This window comes from Engystomops pustulosus, chromosome 6, assembly GCF_040894005.1.
Source record: "Engystomops pustulosus chromosome 6, aEngPut4.maternal, whole genome shotgun sequence".
NCBI classification, from domain to species: Eukaryota; Metazoa; Chordata; class Amphibia; order Anura; family Leptodactylidae; genus Engystomops; species Engystomops pustulosus.
Window position 1 is genome coordinate 142,977,419 of NC_092416.1, and position 24,280 is coordinate 143,001,698.

General features: G+C 41.2%; 1 protein-coding gene across 2 annotated transcripts in view; it reads right to left on the reverse strand.

The window, feature by feature from the left end:
* Positions 1–965: 965 nt before the first annotated feature.
* Positions 966–24,280, reverse strand: part of PPP1R1B (protein phosphatase 1 regulatory inhibitor subunit 1B) — a 42,310-nt gene continuing 18,995 nt past the window's right edge. Inside the window, exons 2-7 of one of the 2 annotated variants that reach the window (XM_072111510.1) lie at positions 17,099–17,159; positions 16,146–16,168; positions 10,831–10,906; positions 7,734–7,886; positions 7,095–7,193; positions 966–1,211 (exon numbers count right to left, since the gene is read on the reverse strand). In XM_072111510.1, coding sequence (XP_071967611.1) covers positions 1,168–1,211; positions 7,095–7,193; positions 7,734–7,886; positions 10,831–10,906; positions 16,146–16,168; positions 17,099–17,159 — 456 coding nt within the window. In that variant the 3' untranslated portion in view covers positions 966–1,167. Of the gene's footprint in view, positions 1,212–7,094; positions 7,194–7,733; positions 7,887–10,830; positions 10,907–10,986; positions 11,273–16,145; positions 16,169–17,098; positions 17,160–24,280 lie in introns of those variants that run through there. The other variant, XM_072111511.1, reaches the window with a different exon arrangement.

Genomic DNA, 24,280 nt, shown 5'->3' on the forward strand with positions numbered 1-24,280 from the left:
CCTGGACCACCGCAGACAATGATGTAAGCAGACACCTGGGACCAGAATTTAAGTGGCACCCAGTCTTCACCAGAGCCCGCATCAAAGCAGAATGGTCTTGCTACAGCGTGGTACAACCAGGACATTCCACAGGCGCGACCTGTCCACGGTGCTTCCAAGGTCAAGGTACAGGATCACTAGGCAGGCAACAGTGATGCGTGGTCGGGGATGGAGCTAGAGATCAGGGCTGGCAGTGAAGGAGCAGAATCAGGAAAAGGTCAGGGGTCACAATGGGAGATCAACACTTGGGAAGGAAACACTGTGGAAAGCGTCCTCATAGGCATGAAGCACTAAGATCCGGCGGGGAATGCTGGGAGCCGCCGGTCTATATAGGAACCCGTGAAGTGGGCAGCGCCAATCAGTGGTGCACTGGCCCTTTAAATCTGTGAGTGCCAGCATGCGCTGGCCAGCCGGGATGGGAGCCGGCAAGTGGTGAATTAAGTGAGCTCGGAAAGGGGCCATGGAGAGGGGCACGGGTGTGCCCGCGATCCGAGACCTAGATTACAGACCTATATGGGACTACCTATCTAATGGGGGGCATGTGGATATGGTTAGGCTCTAACGGAATAACATTTTAAAATACGTGGAGTTCATGGCTCTCTCAGCCAAAAAGGTTCCTGACCCCTGGTCTAGTAGGATGGTAAAACCTGAGGGCTGTTCCCTTTAAAACCTAAGCAGAGATTTTCTATAATATTTTCTGTTTTGTAAAAACAGCTGAGATTTTTTTTTTACTCTGTTCTGAGACATACATATATTAGCGTATTGTGGTATCTGCAGTTCTGACATACATATGAGGATAGCGCCATTTTATTCTAGATTCACTAAAACATCATCTTGTTACTTCATTTTTACTTTAGTCTTTTGAGTTGAAAATTTTCATGATTCTTATTTTAACCATGTGATACGATACAAAATGGCCACAATGATATGTTATAGAGTTTATTGCAGTGTAAAAGCTGGCTATACCACATAAATATACAGGGTTGTCTGATCTCCGCAGCGAGGCTAAAGACATTGCAGGGGATGAATGAAATGCTGCAAAAAATAGAGGGGAAAAGGGGCAAACTAACTCAAGAAACAGCGGATACTTCCAGTCTGTAGAGAGGTAAGGCAACCAACATGAAGAAATTATGGATGATCCACTGACGCAACTTGCTTGTCACACGCCTTATCTACAATAGAGAAGTGGACAGTGTTACACAAATCTGTTTATACACTAAAAATAATAATTGTACAATTTGTAGGGTCTAATTTTTTTACACACCAGCAACCTCAAAAGCGAGACATTTTTTTGTGTAATGAAAAGTTATACAATTTTCCAAAATACTTTCTATATCAATCATGGTTTTATTAAGATCTCTACTTGCTGACATTCTATAGTAAGCTTCATTGTTGACATTGTTCTTGACTGTGGATAGACATCTGTCCCTGGTCATGTGATGCCACACAGGTGCACTGCTCGTTATATCCCTGGTCATGTGATGTCACACAGGTGCACAGCTCATTATATCCCTGGTCATGTGATGTCCCACAGGTGCACTTCTCGTTATATCCCTGGTCATGTGATGTCCCACAGGTGCACTGCTCATTATATCCCTGGTCATGTGATGTCACACAGGTGCACAGCTCATTATATCCCTGGTCATGTGATGTCCCACAGGTGCACAGCTCATTATATCCCTGGTCATGTGATGTCCCACAGGTGCACTGCTCGTTATATCCCTGGTCATGTGATGTCCCACAGGTCCACTGCACGTTAAATCCCTGGTCATGTGATGTCCCACGCGTGCACTTCTCATTATATGCCTGTTCATGTGATGTCACACAGGTGCAAGGCTCATTATATGCCTGGTCTTGTGATGTTACACAGGTGCATGGCTCATTATATGCCTGGTCATGTGATGTCACACAGGTGCATGGCTCATTATATGCCTGTTCATGTGATGTCACACAGGTGCAAGGCTCATTATATGCCTGGTCTTGTGATGTTACACAGGTGCATGGCTCATTATATGCCTGGTCATGTGATGTCACACAGGTGCATGGCTCATTATATGCCTGGTCATGTGATGTCACACAAGTGCACGGCTCATTATATGCCTGGCCATGTGATGTCACACAGGTGCACGGATCATTATATGCCTGGTCATGTGATGTCACACAGGTGTACGGCTCATTATATGCCTGGCCATGTGATGTCACACAGGTGCACGGCTCATTATATGCCTGGCCATGTGATGTCACACAGGTGCACGGATCATTATATGCCTGGCCATGTGATGTGACACAGGTATACGGCTCATTATATGCCTGGCCATGTGATGTCACACAGGTGCACGGCTCATTATATGCCTGGTCATGTGATGTCACACAGGTGCACAGCTTGTTATAACGCTGTGATTGCTCTCTATGATACTCTATGAGCCGTGCGCCTATGGGACATCAAATAACAGGGCTGTTTTTTTTATCAACAAGAAGAACAATGAAGCGCCCTATATAATGACAGCAAGCAGAGAAAACATAGAAGAATCACCAGAAACTTTTCATTATACAAACAATAATATTTATTTAGTTGAAATGGGAACATCCCTTTAAAGCATTTTCCGTTTTTACTGGTACATTTGATGTATGCAAAGTTTGTTAAAAGTTAGTGACCTTTGAAATCTGGTGAAAAAGCAGTTTTTTATATGTAAGAAGGAAAAAAAATGTCCGTTTAAATAGATAAGTAATGTTCTTTGTAGGTTTATCTACCAAACTATTGTCTGTGCATTCACCCAGGATTGAACGCCCCACCGTAAAATCGGAGCTGCCCCCACAATTATTATCCAAATCCTCATAAACCACACGCATATTATAAGCTAGAACCCGGGACATAAAACCTTTCTCCGGCAACACCCACAAGTGACCACCAGAGGATTTACTCAAGATGAAAGCAGAAAATGGTGCAAAGTCACCCCTTAGGCAAAAGCATCCGTAATTTCTTCAATGGGGTCCTTCTCAATGGCTGTAGTAATGTGTGACTCTAAAGGGTTAAGAAGAAAACTGAGGTCCTATAGAATATTATAAATAATACATTGTATTTACATAATGTAACTGATCTTGAAAATGTGGAAATACAACTATAAAATCTTATATATTCCCGAAAATGCAAATTTCCCTTTTCCATCTGTAAATGCCAGATCTGCAAATCTGCAGTAGAGAAAATTGCACAATAAGTTTCAAACTTCTCAAAAATAGCCAGCGTGACACAACCTGGAACAGAGTGTAGTGAGCAGAGAAAGTGATAACATTGACTCTGTTTTTCCCATTGCTGGAAGTGTTCTGTACAAAGTCAATGTTAGGGTCAAACCTAAGCGTAATGTCCCTCCCTGTCCCTGGCATCCGGAGACTGGAAAATGCGCTTTCGTAGGGTTTTAAAGACGTGATTCACTTTCAGAAATGCTCGTTACTACGGAAAGACCCTCAGATTTTCCATTTCAGGAGGATTCTAAATTAGTGACATGTACTTGTTGTCCTGAATCTGTTACTATATAGGAGGGAAGAGCGTATGACGAGGTTCATGGGGGAGATTTATTGTTTGTCGCTGTGATTATCGCTATTGGTCAGGGGCTCTTGCAGGGTTTTTTTTTTTAACTACATAGGTCCAAAGTCCAGTTCTGATTTATTTCTTAATATAGTTTTGTCACAGATACAGAGAATGGAATACATGGAAGTAAAAGATAAATTCTGGCTGCCTGAACCCATAAGATGCGTAACAGAGACCAGAGATCTATATTTCATGTCTCATCATATTGTTAGATAATGGGGAATATTTGTTAATCTGTTTAACGGAATTTCATTGTGCATTTTGCACAAAAGACTGTCTAGGGCTACATTCACATGAACGTATGGGGGCGTATATATGGCCAACTTATATACAGCGTATATATGTCCCCCATACATTTCAATGGCCTCTACGGTATGGCGGGCACACATTGGGACAAATTTACTTACCCGGTCCTGTCACAATCCCCGATCCCGACTGTCCGCCAAGGATGAAGTCCGGCGAGATTCACCAGGATCATGCGCCCGAGATCCTGCACGCGTCGCTTCCCCGCTCAGGTCCGCCGGCGTTCACCTTCTTCTTCCTGGTGCATGTAAGTGCTTGGTATTGTGACACAATTTAAATGTTAAATCCCGCGCGCTGTCTGAATCCATCACATCTTTCTACGGCCCGCCCCCGATTTGTGTTGCGTGAAACCCGGCGCCGATTTATGTGCGACGCAATCCCCGGCGTGATCCCTGAAAACGTTGGAAAACCCAACGGAAATGTGACCGCGGGCCCTTAGTAAATAAGCCCACATTGTGTGCATGTAGCCTAAAAGATTTAAAATTGTGGTTTTCAGACAGTTTTGCACCTAATGGAGACTTGTTAAAGGTTCATGGCACATTTTTCTAGTGTGAATTAAGCTAACAGGAGGTACAAATGTAACTCTACAAACTTAAATTAAAACATGCAGTATTAGGGATATGCCACACATGGCGTTGTTGGTCCGTTTTTAAGCATTCGCTTTCAGTCAGTTTAAAAAACGGATGAGTTTTAAAAACGCATGCATTTTTAAAACGTATCCGTTTTTTAACCCTTTTTGTCCATTTCCCCCTTATCTTAATAGATAAACAGTTTGTAAACAGCCATACGCATGGAAAACGGTCATAAACGGTCGAATACGGATGCGTTTTTACACAGACTGAAAATGCATGCTTAAAAATGGACCAAAAACACCACGTGTGGCATCACCCTTAGAAGAGGAGATGATGAGTGGTTGGTGGGGGTTAAGCAGCTGCAACTGATGATGTCTCAGTCTTCGGGATCCTTTCCTCCACATTCATCCAGCTCCCTCCCCCTCAAGGTGCATTGAGCAGACAGGGGAGGGAATGAGATGATGTAGAGGAGAGGAAGAATACATGAGGAGACTGAGACACAGGCAGCTGCAGCTGCGATACACCCAACGGGACTCACCACACTGCTGGCAGGGAGCCGAGTAATGTTAAATAAAGCTTTATAAAATTGGAGTATTTAGAATGCTGACAAAAGCATTTTTAAAATCTTCATAGCGTAGGCTATTGGAATCTGTCACCAGCTAAAAATGGACATAAAAAGACTACCACTATATTGTTAAGCAACACCCTTTAAATCATGTTTCTTACATACTACAATGTGCTGGCATTATCCACAAAATAGAGGCAGAGAATTTAACACTGAAGTCAAGCTCTCTCTGCCTCAGTAAGCCCAATTTGCTGTAATTGACAGCTCAGTGTCCTATGTCATCATTAGTTCCTCTCCTGAAGGATGATGAATGATGTCAATCACAGGAGAGGGGGTGTTCTGAGGATTGGAGAGCTTGACTTCATCTCTCCACCTCCGTGACTTTATACAACCAATTTATATCTCACTTCAAAGTTGATTTTCTCAAGGATGCCACCACACTGGGCCATGAAAAGAACATGATCCAGAACATGTTAAGCTGCTTGACAACATACTTGGTCAATATCTGCTGACAGGTTCCCTTTAATGGTTGTTTACATGCCACTGCTGGAATTAGTGATTGGTTAGTACTATCCTATGTTCATGTTAATACTTCATAGCAATGCCATTATAGAGACACAGCTAGGATGGTTGGATGACTCCTTTCTAATGTGCGTTGAACTAAAATGAAAATGTTAGAGCATATAATAGGTTAAGCATTCCTCTATATCACTCAAGCCAGTCCTTCCACTCATAATTCAGTGCCAAATGTGGGAGTGTGGAGCTGGACGAACACACTGACGAGTTTGGATGAGCCGCAAGCAATGGCACAAACCCCATTGTTTGCGTCCCGCAATGCACACACAGTTGTGTGCATGAGGCCTTGGAGATGGAGTTTGAACTCAGGACCCTTGGTATCAGAGGCAGAAACATAGTGTAGGTAGAACAATCTCCCCTGCATGTGCTCATAGCTAGATATCCTCATTAGTATTCTTCTACTACTGATAAATGGAGATATTTCTTGTCTTTACACCATCTACTAACCGACCATCCATGACCTCTCCATCTCAGTCTGTGGAATGACTATAACACAGAGGTAGCAGGCCCAATGTCTTGAGGTTGTGCTGGACTCTGGCCTCTCCTTTGTACTGTATATTCAATCTCTTGCTCGCTCTGGCCGCATGCATCTCAGAAAAATCTCTAGAATCCGTCCATTTCTTACAACTGGAACCTCTAAAATGATAATTGTTGCTCTGATTTACTCTCGACTAGACTATAGCTACTAGTAGCTAACTCCCTACTAATCGGTCTTCCGCTCACTCTCATCTCCTCTACAATTTATTCTTAATACATCAGCCAGGCCAGTCTTTCAGACCAAACGCTACACGGATGCCTCCAGTTTGTGCCAATCACTGCACAAGTTGCCCGTCTCCTTCCAAACACAGTATAAAATAATAACCCTCATCCACAAAGCTCTGCATAATGCTGCACCTCCCCATCTCTCTACTATCATTTCAGTCTCTCCCCCAACCTGTGCTCTGGTTCAAGCAGCAGCATTTTACTTATTAAAATTATTTTATTCCATTCCCTTATAAAGAATGGCTGTCCCCTATGATTTGTAAAGCGCTAGAGAATATGATGGTGCTATATAAAGAAATATTATTATTATTATCTACATCTCTCCATATAACAGTATTTTGTACTGTAAAGGAGATTGCTATTGAGGATTTCAGGCGTAAGAAAATCATATGTATTAACTTAATAACTAACCTTGCCACCATAATTGCCAACTTTTACCCAGCTATACAAATTTTACTTGTGTGTCCTGCATTCAAGGGTGGTCTCTCCTCTCCTCTTTCTGGGAGTCTCCCACACTTTCTGGTAGTGTTGGCAAGTATTCCAACCCCATTTTCCCATATTTTCATTTCAGAAAGAATTATGGAACCTACATAGGAGCAGTGGTGCAGATATGGCTGCAAGATTTTCCTATACTGAATGTTAATAGAGCTAACATAGCAATCACAAACACTATATGAATAGATTGAGGTACCTGTCTTTGTGTCTGCTGTGTCCAACGTGTCTGCTTTGTCTTCCAGTACAGTATGGTTCAGAAGAGTTTCTAGATTGTTACTAGGTGGACCCTCATCACCTGGAAAAGAACAGCAAAAAAAGGAAACCTGTCACCAGATTTTACCCTTTTTAAAATACTAGCACCCTTAGGTAGGTTATGACCCTCAGACGGTCATCAGCCGTCTGTCAATGCCTTCCGATTGTTCATTATTCATGCCTCTATCTTTCTACCCGCGACTCTTTAGGCGCCGAGAGCCGTGACGTCACCAAGCTCTCAGCATTTATCACCGGCTGTCTGTGCAAGAGTTGGTGTCTGCGCATGCGTGATAAGTGCCAAAAGCTTGGTGAAGCTATTCATGAGAAGAATCCGACCATAGTCAGAAGATTTATGGTCGGATCCCGGGGCAATCAAATTGTATACACCGGGACTGATAGAGACAGGTTGGAATTATATCTGTAAAATGCTGTATTTAATAACTGTTAATAACGGTGAATTAGAGAATATGTTATTTTGTTATCCTAAGTATATTTAAGAATCTTGTCTTTGTGGGAATACTCCTTTAAGTAATTAATACAATACCTGGTACCATGACAATGTGTAAAGTGCTCTTGGTATTACCTTTGCCACCGTCCACATAATCATCCGGTTCCTTAGATGTGGGCTCTTCTCTAACAGTGTCTTCTGTGCCTTCCTCGTTTTCCTCATTTTCATCATCGCTGTCGCTGAGGGACCCTAGGAACTGCATGTGAGATTGTGCTAAGCGCTGGACCGCTGAAATGTTAGAAAAAGATTTAGAATGGGTTTGCAGTTAGTCTAAGAATCAGAGCAATATATAAAAATCAATGAATATAAACGTATATATGCCGAATTATGTGCTCCTTCATTCTGCCTGGTGAGTGTATGGCCTGATGAGGACATTGTTCTCTATGACACCATATCAGGGTTTATGGGTTGTCATCTAAACTTAGCTTATAAAAATGTCAATTTGGTTTCCTGTGATCACATTATTAATCGGATAGGCCATCAGTATCATATTAACCAGTATCAGTACTGCCACTGTGCCTATTATCTTCAGGGCTTGGGTACTGGGTATTATTTAGGATCATCTATACTCAGTATCTTGTTTATTTAGATGTTGGAAGAAACATAGCTCTGACGCCCAGGGCCTGTAATGACAAAGTATACAGCGTACTGGTTTATGGTTCGGTGTAGCATTGAGTTATACACCCACCAATCAGATATGACGGTACCTAAAACAGCCATGAAAAGCTATATAGTGTACAGAATAAAGAGGCACAAACCTTCAAAACGCTGATTTGCAGAGTTTCCCAAAAGTCAGTCCCCAAAATCTCATATTACTGATCTTTAAAGAACTAATGATAACTTAAGCATTTGCTATCAATATTATAATCTAAGGAATCCTATTTAGGGCTATTAAAAATGTGTGCGGCATTGTGGGCTGTGGTGGTGTGCATACCAATGAAATTGCAGATTGACATGTATTATACTGCTCAGGACATACAGACCCGAAAGGACATGCTGCAAGCTTTTACACAAGGGCCGTGGGTCAGCATGAAAGAATGCCTCCATTCATAAAGGGGCAAAGGGTCTGTGTGGAAGCCGAGTTCACCACAGACCATCAGATCATATCATGTTAATGAATGTTGGTTGGTTATTGTTCTCAACTTGGTTTAATGATCTGATTTAGTAATTTTTACCTATTTGTATACTTTTATAACCACCAGAGCCAATAACATTTCTGGAATAAATTAACTAAGGAAACAACAGATCTGTTGGCAGAGGATTTTTCTACAACATGATATTGTCCATTCACATTAATTTGGAGTTTTTTTTGAGACCCAGCATGGGTGCACTGCATGTACCCATCACATAAACAAAGATTGGGTCATTTGTATAAAACAAACAAGCAGCCACTATGCTTTCACCATAATATTGAGAAACTTGGCAAATTTCTGAGTACTGGAAAATTTCAGTACTTTGCCCATTTCAGTGAGAAATATAAACGAGTCCAGGACAGAGAATGAGCAAACTTTTACAATTGCGTCCATTATGCAAAGGCAGGACCACTGTTACAAAGTATATTTAAAGTAGAGGCACCACACACAAAACAAATTTTTATATTATTTTTTTAAAAAAAATATACTCGTGTATAAGCCGAGTTTTTCAGCACAAAAAATGTGTTGAAAAACGTCCCCTCGGCTTATACACGAGTCAATACATAACATGCATACTTAAAAAATATTTAAAAAATAATAAACGTATATACTCACCCAGGCGGCGCCGCCTGGGAGAAAAACAATGGCGGCGCCCGGCAGAAGAAAGAAGACGGGCACAGAAGCCTGAAGAGGATCCGCGCGGACATCGGGGGAGCAGCGCTGCGCATCGGGGCCACCGGAGGGTGAGTATATAAGTTCTTTTTTTTTTTTTTTTTAATGCAGGGCTCGCTGTATATTACTGGGGGAAGGCTGTATATAACTGGGGGCAAGCTGTATACTACTGGGGGCAAGCTGTATACTACTGGGGGCAAGCTGTATACTACTGGGGGCAGGCGGGGCAGTGCTGTAAACTACTGTGGGCAAGCTGTATACTACTGGGGGCAGGCTGTATATTACTGGGGGCAGGCTGTATACTACTGGGGGCAGTGCTGTATACTACTGGGGGCAGTGCTGTATACTACTGGGGGCAGTGCTGAATACTACTGGGGGCAGTGCTGTATACTACTGGGGGCAGTGCTGTATACTACTGGGGGCAAGCTGTATACTACTGGGGCAAGCTGTAAACTACTGGGGGCAAGCTGTAAACTACTGGTGGCAAGCTGTATACTACTGGGGCAAGCTGTATACTACTGGGGGCAAGCTGTGAACTACTGGGGACAAGCTGTATACTACTGGGGGCAAGCTGTATACTACTGGGGGCAAGCTGTGTACTACTGGGGGCAGGGTGTATACTACTGGGGGCAGGGTGTATACTACTGGGGGCAGGCTGTATACTACTGGGGGCAGGCTGGCTATATACTGGGGGGGGGGGTCTGTGACCAATGCATTTCCCACCCTCGGCTTATACTCGAGTCAATAGGTTTTCCCAGTTTTTGATGGTAAAATTAGGGGTCTCGGCTTATACACGCGTCGGCTTATACTCGAGTATATACGGTATATTCTTTTGTGATTGGTGATTTTGTATAGAATGGCTTTTCATACACTGATATTAATCTTCTTTGCACTGAAGTTAGATGAGCTGCATTATAAAAATGGAAACTTAGGACTACAGCGGCAAGGATTTGATTTGCAATATATTTTTTAGTGTGAATTATAGTAAATTAATAATAAAATTTGGAGCAAAACAATTAGGGGCCTTAATACAATTCTCATAGTTTCAAAAGCTCTGCATAAAAAATCTCTGCTTCCTAGAGTCACCACTAGGGGGTGCTTAGGTGCCTTCTGAATACTAATTAATTTCTGTGGTCTAAGTGTTCTTTCAGGGATGACATTGATGGCTGGGTAGGTGACATTTTTTTTCAGAAACTCTACTTGCTTAACTCCAATGTTGCATCCTCTTTTCCCTCCTGACCAGAAGTGACAAGGCTCCTGTGACCACCGTGGCCCAATCACAGGCCTCAACAGTCACCAGTGATATCACTGGTGAGTAAATATTGCCAGGAGAAGACAGCATGTAAAATGTTTCCATGATAACTCACCTTTCATTGATGGAGGGATATAAGGACATGGATTTGGTCTCTTGGTCTTTAGTGGTTGTGCATCCCCTGTCAGTTTCTATGGAAAAAACAGAAGTTGAGTAACAGGAAGCAAATCCTTATATTTGCCAATAGTCCTCGAATTCCAATATTACCAACCTGACAAATTTTAGCCAAGCCTTGTAAGGAGTAGGGTTTGTACAAATTAATGGATAATCCTTGAATGTTTCGATTATTACAGAGGTAAAGTTGGTATACATGGCCCATACAATCCGATAGACCCCATAGGCACCTAATTAAAAGTGTCTCCTAACTACTTTTGATGCTCAATAATTATGTGAAGAGGCCATCAGACACATATGGTGTTGCTTATTTTTGGTGGAACAGTCTATAGGGGTAGCTACAGACTTCAGTACAGCAAGCAAACAATTTTTTATTATATTTCAGGCCAAGGGAACCTTCAGAAATCAAACCAACCAGCCAGCCAACCAAGGTCACATACACTTGGAGGAGAAGTTTGTAGTTCATATGCAAACGTTTTCTTACAATACCCTTTAAAATTAGCATCAAATGTTTTTTCAGCTTGTGGACAACTTCTGGACTCTCTCAAAACTTGAGAACTTTCTTGAACACCTTTCCAGTAATGCGAGCCAGCTGACACAAATAGGATTGCTCAGCAGTTCCGTCATGTTGCGTCTCTTTAAAATCCAAACACTTGGGATCTTGACCCCCACAAGTTCCTAAGTACTCCACTGCTGTGGGTTATTTTAGTGTGAAAGGGTGAATTGATATAACTGGAGTTCAGAGACAGCCTGCTGCGCTCCCTACAGTATAGAGGCCGGGCTGATGGAAACAAGCAAGGTTCAGAGCCCAGGGGAGGACAAAGGTCACCACCGCCTGACCAAATTTAAAGGGAAAAGTATCAGCCTATTCAGATGTGCACATAAATACAGGAGTATTCGTGAGCACAATATAGCATGGTGAATATTATCCACTTATGTTATCAGTCATCTGTAGGGCACAGTGTATAGCATACATTGTTGGTAATGGACGTCACTTGCAAATGTAATGTAATGTCATTAGCTGCAACTATGTGGCCTATTTCATTTCTATTATATAATAGTGTCATGGACAATACTAGCTATTTAGAAACACTATGGATAAAGAAAGATGTATTAGGTTTAGTATATAATATAATATGTATGGAAGCTGCTTCCACTGTTTCTCCTTGCCCTTGTATTAGGCACCACCCAACCTGCCACCAACTAAACCATATAACATGGTATCTCCTAAACAGACAGACCCCATCTGACACTACCTGGCCAACTACAGTTATCACTAGTTTTCTACACTGAGGTACAAGGTTGAACAATGTTCCCATACAATGTGCCAGAATGTGCTAATTCCTGGAAAAAATTGAGTGGGAGAGCTAAATGCACCATAATACTAAACAAATACCAGTATTGAAACGTCTGCTCCTCCAAAGTATTCATAGTATATAAGGCCGGAAAAAGACGCAAGTTCATCAAGTCTAACCGTTAAGAATTTCATAAATGTTTTATCCCCATAACCCGTGATATTTTTTCTCTCCAGAAAGGCATCCAGGCCTCTCTTGAACATGTACATAGAGTCCACCATAACAACCTCCTGCGGCAGAGAGTTCCATAGTCTCACTGCTCTTACAGTAAAAAACCTTTGTCTATGGTGATGGTAGAATCGCCTCTCCTCTAGGCGTAGAGGATGCCCCCTTGTCCTGGTCACAGGCCTAGGTATAAAAAGATCTTTGGAGAGATCCTTGTACTGTCCGTTCAGGTATTTGTACATTGTAATGAGATCTTCCCTCAGTTGTCTTTTTTCTAAACTGAATAATCCCAAATTTTGTAATCTGTCATTGTATTCTAATCCCCCCATTCCCCTAATAATCCTGGTTGCTCTCCTCTGCACCCGTTCCAGCTCTACTATATCCTTTTTATACACTGGTGCCCAAAACTGTACACAATATTCCATGTGTGGTCTGACCAGGGATTTGTATAAGGGCAAAACTATGTCTTTATCATGAGAATATATTCTTTTCTTGCTACATATCATAATTTTATTTGCTTTAGCAGCAGCCGCCAGGCTCTGGTCACTAAAATTAAGTTTACCATCCACCAATAACCCCAAGTCCTATTCCGCTCCAGTTTTACCAAGTAATTTACTGTTTAGAACATAATTATACTTTTTGTTTTTCATGGCCCAAGTGCATAACTTTACATTTATCTACATTAAACCTCATCAGCCATTTCTCTGCCCACTCCTCAAGCTTCCACAAATCCCTCTGTAATGCTAAACTATCGATCTCAGTATTTATTACTTTATACAGCTTAGTATCATCTGCAAATATTGAAACTTGACTGTGTAAACCCACTACAAGGTCATTAATAAAAATATTAAAAATATTTAAGAAGAAGTATTGAAATAGTATTAAAAAGTGACCTCCTCAAACCAAGGGACAACACTGGAAAATGGAAGTTACGTTCTGTGCCACTTATTGGACAAAGCAGGTACAAAACCAAAGTTGTGTTCTTTTTATTATTTTATCCCGGACCGTGGGGTTTTCAATATTTATGGAAAACCTCTTTAGAGAAGTACTATAACCACCTCCACCAACTATAACTTTTTACTTCTTTTAACAGGTGCAGGGTGGCCCAACAGTGTACTGTTAAATGCACCAGAGGGCGCTGACACCTACTGACTCCGCCCAAGGTTATGCTGACTCCGCCTCCTGCCAACACTGTTAGTGGGTTTTAATTCTATTTTTCTGGGTGTAGCCTAAAAATGTACATTTAATATTCCCATGTAGCAATAGGTAGGCCCCCAGAATCAATTTCACTGGTGAGCCAGTGTTCTACACAGTGTTTTACTAAGCCCCCCCCCCCAGTCTGACACGGAATGCATCCAAACCAAAGCCCAACCCCTGGGACTACACAGAGGATTTTTTCAGGATGCAGGGTAAGTTATAACACACCATTATATTGTAATGCAAATGCTTAGGGAAAGCAGAAAGGCTTATTTGCAATGCCGCTGTAATGGGCTTTTGCAACCTGTCTTTAGTGAAAAATGAGGTCCCTGGTGACAGGTTCCCTTTAAACAGCCCAAATTATCTGTAAAATTGTTATATCCCAATTGTTAATAGGTGAAGCAGCAAACTGCAGGAAGTTGGAGTTGGATGAGATGGTGAAAGGTTCTCTTTAAATGTCCTGAATTGGCCTTATTGTACAAAATATATGCAAAGATTCCTTTCTAAATGCTCAGTGGTGGAAATAGATGTTCTGCTGGGATGTATATACATTGCACATCTTCTGATTTGTGACTACTAAGTCCTAGAAACTACAGTGCACTATGGAAGTTCTTCATCTCTAGCCACTTCCACCCCCACACCGTTCCTCAGGTGGCCTTGCTTTGCCTTTGAGGTCATTCTCACTGTGATTTTGGAGCAGAACGTTCTACGCTTTAAATAAACCCTTTTGTTCACTCCTCTGAATTTCAACATCCCCCCCCCCCTCATCACAAATTCCATTACGTATTTTCACCCCATGAGGGAAGGGGAAGGCAGAAGCTTGAGAATAGGGGGGGGGGGGGGGCTATACCTGTTTAGTTGCTTAATAAGCCAAATTAAATTTAACCTATTCATTGCTGCATTTCCTGGTAGAAATAGAAAGGGATACATAAAGCATTCTAGGTATTTGGTTGTAAGAAACCAAAAGGAAGGAATCACCGTAGTATAACATACCAAGTTAACTTTATTGAATAAATACACTTAATAAAATCGCTTAGATATACATAGAAAGTTGAAAATACAGCATTTGGGCGCACCCTGACAAAAAAATTGATGACTTGCATTAATAATCCTCTCTTACTCAAAATAAAAAAGTAAACTAAGTTGCCCCTGTTCAAGGAATACATACAAATAAATACCTTAAAGTAATTCATATAAATAAAGCGCAAGTGCATTCACAAATATACAGATCTACAATTATAAAATATACAGTTTCGACTTACATACAAATTCAACTTAAGTACATCAAGAACTATGGAACTTTTTATGTAACCCGGGGACTGCCTGTATATACCAGGACAAATGTTAGTATACATACTAGACTGAGTTACCCAAATGATGCCTAAGTATAAAGTACATACATGCCACGAGTCAATGGCCCACAGATTCTGGTATATATATATTTGTGAATGCACTTACACTTTTTTTATATGAATTCATTCATATTCAAGTAAATGGATACAGCCCATTGATTAGCGCAGTGCTGTTTTGGGGAAAAAAATAGTTTTTTTTTCTAGTCAATTGCAACTAACTCGAAGGAAACCTACCATTTAATTTCATGCATTATGAACCAAACATACCCTGAGAATGCTGTAGCTACACTGATGCAGAAACATATCTTGTTTAATACCTAATCTGAGTGGTTTTGCTGAAAAAACAATTGTGCTGGGGCTTGGCTCTTCTCCTCTCACATTAAAGGGGTTGTCCGAGACTTATGAAAAAAAACTAAAGGTGGCCGGAGGGAGCTGCTTAAAAAAATAAAGATGTACTTACCTTCCGGCGCCCTCCGGTGTCCCGTGCGGATGTCGCTCCGGTCCAGGGGCCATGTAAACAAACATGGCCGCCGGAGCAGTGCTGGATTCAGCTTCCAGCAACTTCCCGGGCCCCCATACACAATGCTGTGAATAGGGACGGATAGGCGTGGCCGGCCGGAAGCTGAGTCAAGCACTGCTCCGGCAGCCATGTTTGTTAACATGGCACCCGGACCAGAGCGACAGCAGCGCGGGACACCGGAGGGCGCCGTAAGGTAAGTAGATCTTTATTTTTTTAAGCAGCCCCCTCCGGCCACCTTTACTTTTTTTCACAACTCTCGGACAACCCCTTTAAGTATGCAGTGCTCCAGAGAATGATGTCATCACTGTGTTGTGCCTGTCAGGCAGAAGTAATCAGTCACTGCACCATCCCCAAGCTGCTGTATATGAGTCACCCAGCTCAGGTTGATTAGTCCTGTCTGGACAGTTTAGGAAGCTTGTGTAATGTGTGCGGGTTGAATCCCAAGGTCATGAATGTTATACTTGTTTTTTCAGCAAAACCGCTCAGCTCAGGGATTAACCAAGATATAATTCTGCATCAGTTTAGCTACAGCATTCTCAAGGTATGTTTGCTTCATAATGCATCAAATCAAATGGTAGATTTCCATTTAGTGATGATCACTAAGCAGTGTTAGAGAGGCAACATGAGAAGCAGTAAACAGCACAAAGTTATGAAAATGTAGCGTTACCTGATATAATGTGGGGTCATCATCTGTAAGGATACAAAAAAGATAAAGAAAGAAAAACAGAAAAAGTGTTATAATGAAATAGAAAGAGAACAGACAAATATACAGTGTATACAGTTTATTCATTTTATATGCATTTTCACATCTTCAAATAATTCCATCAATTTAACATGAAATAGAACTAATTGAAAAATCTCCTGTATTATATATCTGTTTTTTACATCAAAGTATAATAATTTGTAATATTTGATAATCAACCATCTATCTGCCTATACCAGATGTCTGTAGTAATTTGCACCTTAAATGCTGTGCACCACATTTATTGAACGTTGTAAACCAGTTTTTGTGCAGTCTGAAAAGAGGCGTGACCTGATGGATAGGGGGCAGGGTCTAGCCAGGGTGCCAGAAAATTTAGTCTGTGCAACAGAAAATTCAGTCCGTAACTAGACCAACTAATAGCTTGTTTGTTTTTGAAGTTGATTTTGTATGTAAGTCGAAACTGTACATTTTATAATTGTAGTTCTAGACAAATTATTTTTTTTGCCCCAGTGACAGTTTGAGTTTAAAATTTTTTTGCTGTAATGGGACCAAGGATTATCAATAAATCTTAATTACAGACACCTTCCAGCTGATTATTGCAGTCTGGGACTATAGTAAAGCATCCAAAGAGCTTCACCAGAGGTCATAGGGGGCAGAGGGGTCCATCTGTAACTATGGGTCGTCTGTAAGTTGGGTGTCCTTAAGTAGGGGACCGCCAGTATTTTAATAGACGTTATATCTGTGTTAATCTTGTTTGTTCATAATATATCCATTAAAAATCTATATCCTGTCTCTCTATAAACAGTCATCTACTTGACAACTCTGGCACAGATAGTACTGTATCCCTGTCTCTTCCTGTTTACAATGTAGGCACAGACGTTACCGAATGGACCTCTTTAGCTTTTAAAATTCCTTACCTGGTGACTGTGGATCGGATACACGGAAGAGGGTGGCTGGGGTAGGTCTCCGTCGCCTGATCTAGTAAGAGAAACAAAAGGTTTATTGACATCTAGGCTTGAACGTTTCCTACAGCACTTCATTTGTTCCATTGTTTAGGTATGACATAATTTTACTCTGGATAAAAAGGAGATCTTCATCACTTTGTCATGCGTTAGTCACCTTCAGGAGCAGAAATTACTGTTACACACAAAATGGTGGTATTTTCTCTAAAATATAATGTAGACGTAGATAGTACTGCAGGTCTCTACCAGAATATCGCATCCATTTCTCCACCCATATACAATCTGTCCATGTCTTTACATGCCTAAAATATAGGCACAGTTAATACTGCCTCCATGCCTTTACCTGTCTAAAATATAGGCACAGATAATACTGTATCCATGTCTTTACCTATATACAATGTAGACAAGGCAGTACTTTGTCAATGCCTTCACCTGTCTAAAATATCAGCACAGATACTACTGTATCCATGTCTCTACCTGTTTACAATGTGGTCACAGACGTTACCACATGGACGTCTTTAGCTGTTAAAATTGTAAACACAGATAGTACTATCAATGTGTTATTTTTAATGTATATATTGTAACACACCTTCCTTATCTCTTCCTTTACAAAATGATTGTCCACATATTTTTCCTTTTCTGTTTTTTACTACATGATGTAGGCACAATGGGGCAGATTTACTTACCCGGTCCATTCGCGATTCAGCGGCCCGTTCTCTGAACAGGATTCGGGTCCGGACGGGATTTATGAATGTAGTTCCTCCGCCGTCCACCAGGTGGCGCTGAAAATCATCTGAACGCGCCGGAATACATCGAGCTGGACCAGGTGAAGGTAAGCGCTTCCCAAGCGACACATTTTCGGTTTTTAAATGCGGCGGTTTTTCCGAATACGTCGGGTTTTCGTTCGGCCACGCCCCCCGATTTCCGTCGCGTGCATGCCAGCGCCGATGCACCACAATCCGATCGTGTGCGCCAAAATCCCGGGGCAATTCAGGTACAATCGGCGCAAATCGGAAATATTCGGGTAACACATCGGGAAAACGCGAATCGGGCCCTTAGTAAATGACCCCCAATGAGTTGCCTCTCCCTGAATACTAATGTAGGGATGGGTATTACTGCCTTCAATTAAATATTACCACCTCCCTTTAAGTGAATATGCCATATATAGTGCTTATTACCTATATATTCCTGAAGATAATTAGGCACGGATATCACTACATTTTTATCTCTTCCATAATGGAGACTCATGTTGCATTGTCTCATCCTTTCGATGGAAAAAAGTAATTTCAAGAAGTCAACGATAACACTTAGCCTTAAGCCTCTTTCACACGAATGTGTAAAAACGGCTGTATGCTAACCGTACCATACAGTTTTCATAGGGGTAGCATAATGCCACATTCATTTCAATGGGAAATACAACCATCCATTTAAATTGTCAAATTGTCCACCGTACTGTACCATACCGTGAGCAAGACGTAAAAAATGTAGAGTATGTCCTATTTTCTCCAGTATTTCCATTTTGTACACCCCATAGAAGTCTATGGGAATGTATAATATACATGTTGCATACCTGCTGCATACGGTTGTGCACTGTATGGTGCCGTATATATGTGTATTATCCAGGGAGACCAGAACCAGTGGGAGGTGCATTCTGCAGCCAACCAATAGTCAGCCAGCCATCATTTACTAGCCCACTGTATTTTAAACAGATACCTGACATACGTTCACAAACGTATGAAAAACACCAAGTATATATGGATTCATACAGATCCATATCGCACAGAAATACAGGACTGGAGAAATCATACATTCTTGTTAATGGGGCCTTACTATAATTAAGGATTACACATGATTACTATGTACTAATAACTTACAGAAAAAAATGTGAAGTTTGGAGACAACAGATGCACCGAATCAAGTTGCAATATCTGACACCAGCCATTTTTCCCCTAATCTCAACAACCCCTTTAAGTCCATCAACAGTGGTTTCTTTTGCTAATTATATAAGTATACAGTAACCTTTCTATGGAGGAAAACAGAGGGCCTTTTATATTGCACAAACCCTGTGTTGTCCGTCTTATTATATGGTTGTGTGTTCCTAATTAAAGACGTACTAAACCAGGCCCAGTAACTTAATGACATACTGTAGGATAGTAGATATTGAATCAAAACACAACACACTACGGCTTGTAATAAGCACATGACAATGCAAACATGTTCACAGCTCATCTGATATATGTAGAGGCAATGCCTGCAGGGTAAATATTGTCCAGCTATTCTTAGTTTAATCAGCGTGGTGACCTTTAAATATGGCTTTATGATAATGCCCTGGATCCAAATCTTCAACCAATTATGTCTTAATTACATTTTTGGGGGGTAGAAAGTAATCCTTAAAGGGAACCTGTCACCAGGAGACCCATTTTTAGCATTCCCCCAGTCCAGACAGAGCATAGTACATACTTGCTGTGTGACTAGGCAGTTGCCTTTTGGGAGGAGCTGGAAAGGAGCAGTTTCCCCCCCACCCCTGGGAAACATGTGACCTTTTCAAATATATGAATAACTCCCCTCACTCGGGATTGGCTGTAGAGGAGCATATATTTGAAAAGGTCACATGGAGAAGCTGTTCCCCAAGGGTGGGGGGAACTGCTCCTTTCCAGCTCCTCCCAAAAGGCAACTGCTTAGTCACACAGCAGATGCCAATGAAAGGTACAATATAACATATCTTTTTTTCTGTAAAACCAATTTTTAATACAAAAACACTTTCATATCATCTAATATATATATATATATATATATACAGATTTAAAAACTCCTTCTTTAAATTGGTAAAAGTTTTGGATGAAGCTGTTTTTATTTTAACCTCTGGTTATCAAGTATGAATAATAATACAAAAGTTTCAAAAAGTACACTTTAGAATTTTAACAATACTTAAAGGGGTTGCCTTTTTTATGAAATGAGGTCATTATGAAGGGTTGAAACCTGGACCACACACTGATCATCTGTTCCAGGCTGGCTATATCCAGGGCACAGGGCACCGCCGTTACATAGTCACTTATCTCCCTGTCTTTAGAAAAAAAAAACATAAACTGCGCTAAATGTACATTGCATTTGTGATGAAAAACACAGATATTGGAGCTATCTTTGTTACTCTATATCTATGTTCTGTTTTTTAGAAACGGGGCACCCCACTGGCCTCTGCTTTCTAGTCCAGTTCTTACCTCTCTCAGCCACTGATGGTGATTGTCAAGAAGAGCCGGGGAAGTATAGACCAGCAGAGGTCCAGGGTCCAGTCAGTACTGGAGCTGTGTATACTTGCTGAGGTCATAATTCTTTATCATATTTATTAAGTCATTCTGATCCAATATTAAAAACATTTACCCATTGGAAAACCTCTTTTATATACTTACATACTATAACTAGAATTCCTCAGGGTGATTTAGGACCTTCTACCACCCATAGACCCTTATGCACCCCTTCTTTTATATTCTAAAGTTGTGATTGCTGCAATGAAGCCAAAGTGAAGAAGCAATTAAGAAAACATGTTATACTCTACTGAGTTCACTACTCCTGGTGCCTATGATGTGCCGTAAGAAAGCCAGGGAAGTTCTTGGCTTCAAAACATATGCGCCAGACAGCGCATGCACAGGGAAAGTGCGGTGTATAATCCTGGTTTTAATGCAGGAACCGGAAGCACCAGCAATGATCCCAGTGCGGCTCATAGGAATGATCTATAGGTAACTATAACTGTATTTTTTTAAACAGTTCCAAATGGCACTGATATTGGACAATTTGGGATCCTAAACCACTATTCCATTAGGATGTTTACTGTCCCCAATTGCTCCAACAGGTTCTCATAAGTTGTGATTCTTGACTGAATTAGCATATATCCCAGTATCTATTACTGGGGCATCAATGGCTATAAGCTTCCAAAAGCCTGTAAGGGGTCTAAATTGGCAAACTCTCCATAAGGACAACGCTTACTGCATAATTCTGCTGTTGCATCTATGACATATAATCGAATAGCGACAGCATGGATACCTATATAGCTGTATGTATGTACATGTTCCCCCTCCAGACCACTAAAACTACTCCAGCAGTGAGTATCTCATGGTCACAGGCCAACACACACAGCGCTGAGCTGTACAAACACTTGACAGGGAGGTTCAAACAATGCAGGAGTCATAGCTCAATAATAAGATCAACAAACAAGAGGATCCTTGTCCATGCGCAGCAGAGCTTGCAATCTAGACTGCCATAGCCGACCAAGATCAGTGCAACATACCCATAATTTATCTTTGGCTGCTCCCGTCACAAGCTGACCTCGCAGAAAATCAGACATGGGAGACGTTTCAGATAGAGGCTCCAGTGCTGATAAGAACCTCCATGGCCTTCATTGAATCACCTTCACTACCCAGCACCCAACTAAAGAGACACCAGTAACCCTTGCTAGCCTCCAGGCACAACATAATCCTAGCTCACTGTGTAGGGAGAAAAATAACTAAATATTACTTTTGAGCTAAATAATAGAGTGGTTTTTTCCACTTTTAGAGTTGCCTTTAATTGCCTAATAAGCCATGATGGAAAAAGGGAATTAAAAGCAAAGGACCACGCAAAGTTTGGCTATTTGTTTTGGATGTCTACCTTTATTAAATTAATGGATGTTCATTAAAGGGGTATTCCCACAAAGACAAGTATATTAAATGTACTCAGGATAACAAAATAACACATTCTCTAATTCACTGTTATTATTCACAGATATAATTCCAACCTGTATCTATCAGTCCTGCTGGACACAATTTCAGTTGCCCCTAGACACAACCATGTAACTTCTGACTTAGGGTCAGGCGCCATCTTCGATTTCTGTGTGATGGCGGTGGAGCTGAGTTTCTCTTTTTCTCTCCCTGCCTCCAGCCCTGCCCTCCTGCAGTTCAGGATGAAGCTCACATACCGATGCACACACACTGACTTCCTGCCAGCAGCAGCTAAATGAGAACTACAAGCTACAGACATATAAGTTATTTATCTGGGGAGGCACAGCAGATCTAATGTGTTGTGGAATAGCAGAGATGTAGGAAAGCTAACTGTCATTGTGTGTAATAGGCATCTCATGGATCTCATCATTTCTGATCTGTCTCATCTCTCTTTTTCTATGTGTCAGTTACTAGTAAAATGTTCAGAAGCCAAGTGAAAGTGTAACAATCTAACCACATTGTTAGCACACAGAACTAGATGGATCATAAAGTGCTTTCAAAGTCCCCGCCTGCACTGACCAGACTAGGGAGTGATAGGAGCTAAAACAAAAATAAAACTGAGTAAAATTGTGAAGTAAAGGTTAAAGCGCAAATGCATTTTTTTTTGCCAATTTCTCCACATTTGGAATATTTTTCCAGCTTCCCAGTACATGGCATGGATTATTAAGTAATAACACTGAAAAATAAAATTTGTTACACAGAAAATAAGTCCTCAAACAGCTCTGTACACAGAAAAATGAAAACGGTATAGATTTTTGAAGTTGTAGAGTTACAAATGAACAAAGAAACACTACAATACGAAGGGGTTAAAAAAAGTTGGATTTATCAAATAAAATGCTCTACATTTATTGTGGAACCAAAATAAAATTTTAAATAATTCTCTAGGTCAATATGCATACAGCAATACCAATTTTATAGGACACTTTCATTTGCACAATGAAAGTCCAGTAGTATAATATCATTTTTGAGTGTGTGATGATTGTTGTACAGGATAAATACTATTATACAGGGGTTTAAGTAGAAGAGGCTGGACCCCATACCAGACTTCTATACACTTATATACACACACACACACATACAGTTTCACACTCATGCGCACACATTAATGCACTCATATTATTGTTCATTCACTTATATATATTCACATATATAAGCATTATCACATGTGAAAAGTCTCCGGCAACAGCGAGTGCGCAGGCGTGGGGACATTATCGCCCGCACCAGGCCACTCCTGGCCGGCCGCCCCCTCCCGCTCAGCCAGCGGTGCACCCCTTCACGTCCCTTCACGCCCCACTGGCAATAAGCTAGCATTTGTGATTATTTCAGGGCTTATACGCCAATGAGGAGGCGCGGAGGCCCTGGTATATATACACATCAAATGCACGCACATGTAGTATATATACATCATATTACACACACTATGGTGCTTATTTACTAAGGCGCACTTTGCACTTTGGTCAGGCTTTCCGATGTTTTCGGGTTTTGCGCGGCTATGACAGATATTTAACAGGGGATTGTGTTGCACGCGACCGGATTGCGCCGGCTTTCATGCGACAGAAAATGGGGGGGGGGGCGTCCGACGGTTTCGGACTGAGCGCGGGATTTAGCTTATGTCGCAAGATCAAGAACTTGCATGCACCAGGAAGAACAAGGTGAACTGTGTCGGTCCTGAGCGGGGAAGCGACAAATGCACAATATTGGGCCCACGATCTTAGTGAATTGCGGCATTATAGATGGACAATGCACTTTCACGGAACACGTCAGCAAGGGTAAGTAAATGTACCCCACTATATATACACATGCATACAGTATTAACTCACCATATACACATATGTACATATAGATACCATATACACACACTTACAGCATATACACACATATATACACAGTACCATATACAGATATTCAGTATACAAAAACACTCATGTACAGTATATACAACCTTACAACGTATACACACGTACAACATATACACACCATATATAGCATATACACACATATAGCGTATACACATCACATATACATAATAATGCAATAATTATATACACAAACATACAGCATATACACACCTATATGCAGTACAAGCAGACACAGCATATACACATCACATATACAGGCAGTCCCCAGGTTACATACAAGATTGGTTGTTCAGGTTTTTTCTTAAGTTGAATTTGTATGTATATTGGAACTGTACATTTTATAATTATAGCTCTTATTTTTTGCTGTAATGGGAAAAAGGATTATCAATAAAATTCATCTTACAGCTGATCATTGCAGCCTGGGACTAAAGTAAAGCACCAGAAGTCACAGTGGGCAGATAGGTCCGTCTGTAACTAGGGGTCATCTGTAAGTCAGGTGACCTTAAGTATGGGGCCACCTGTACATA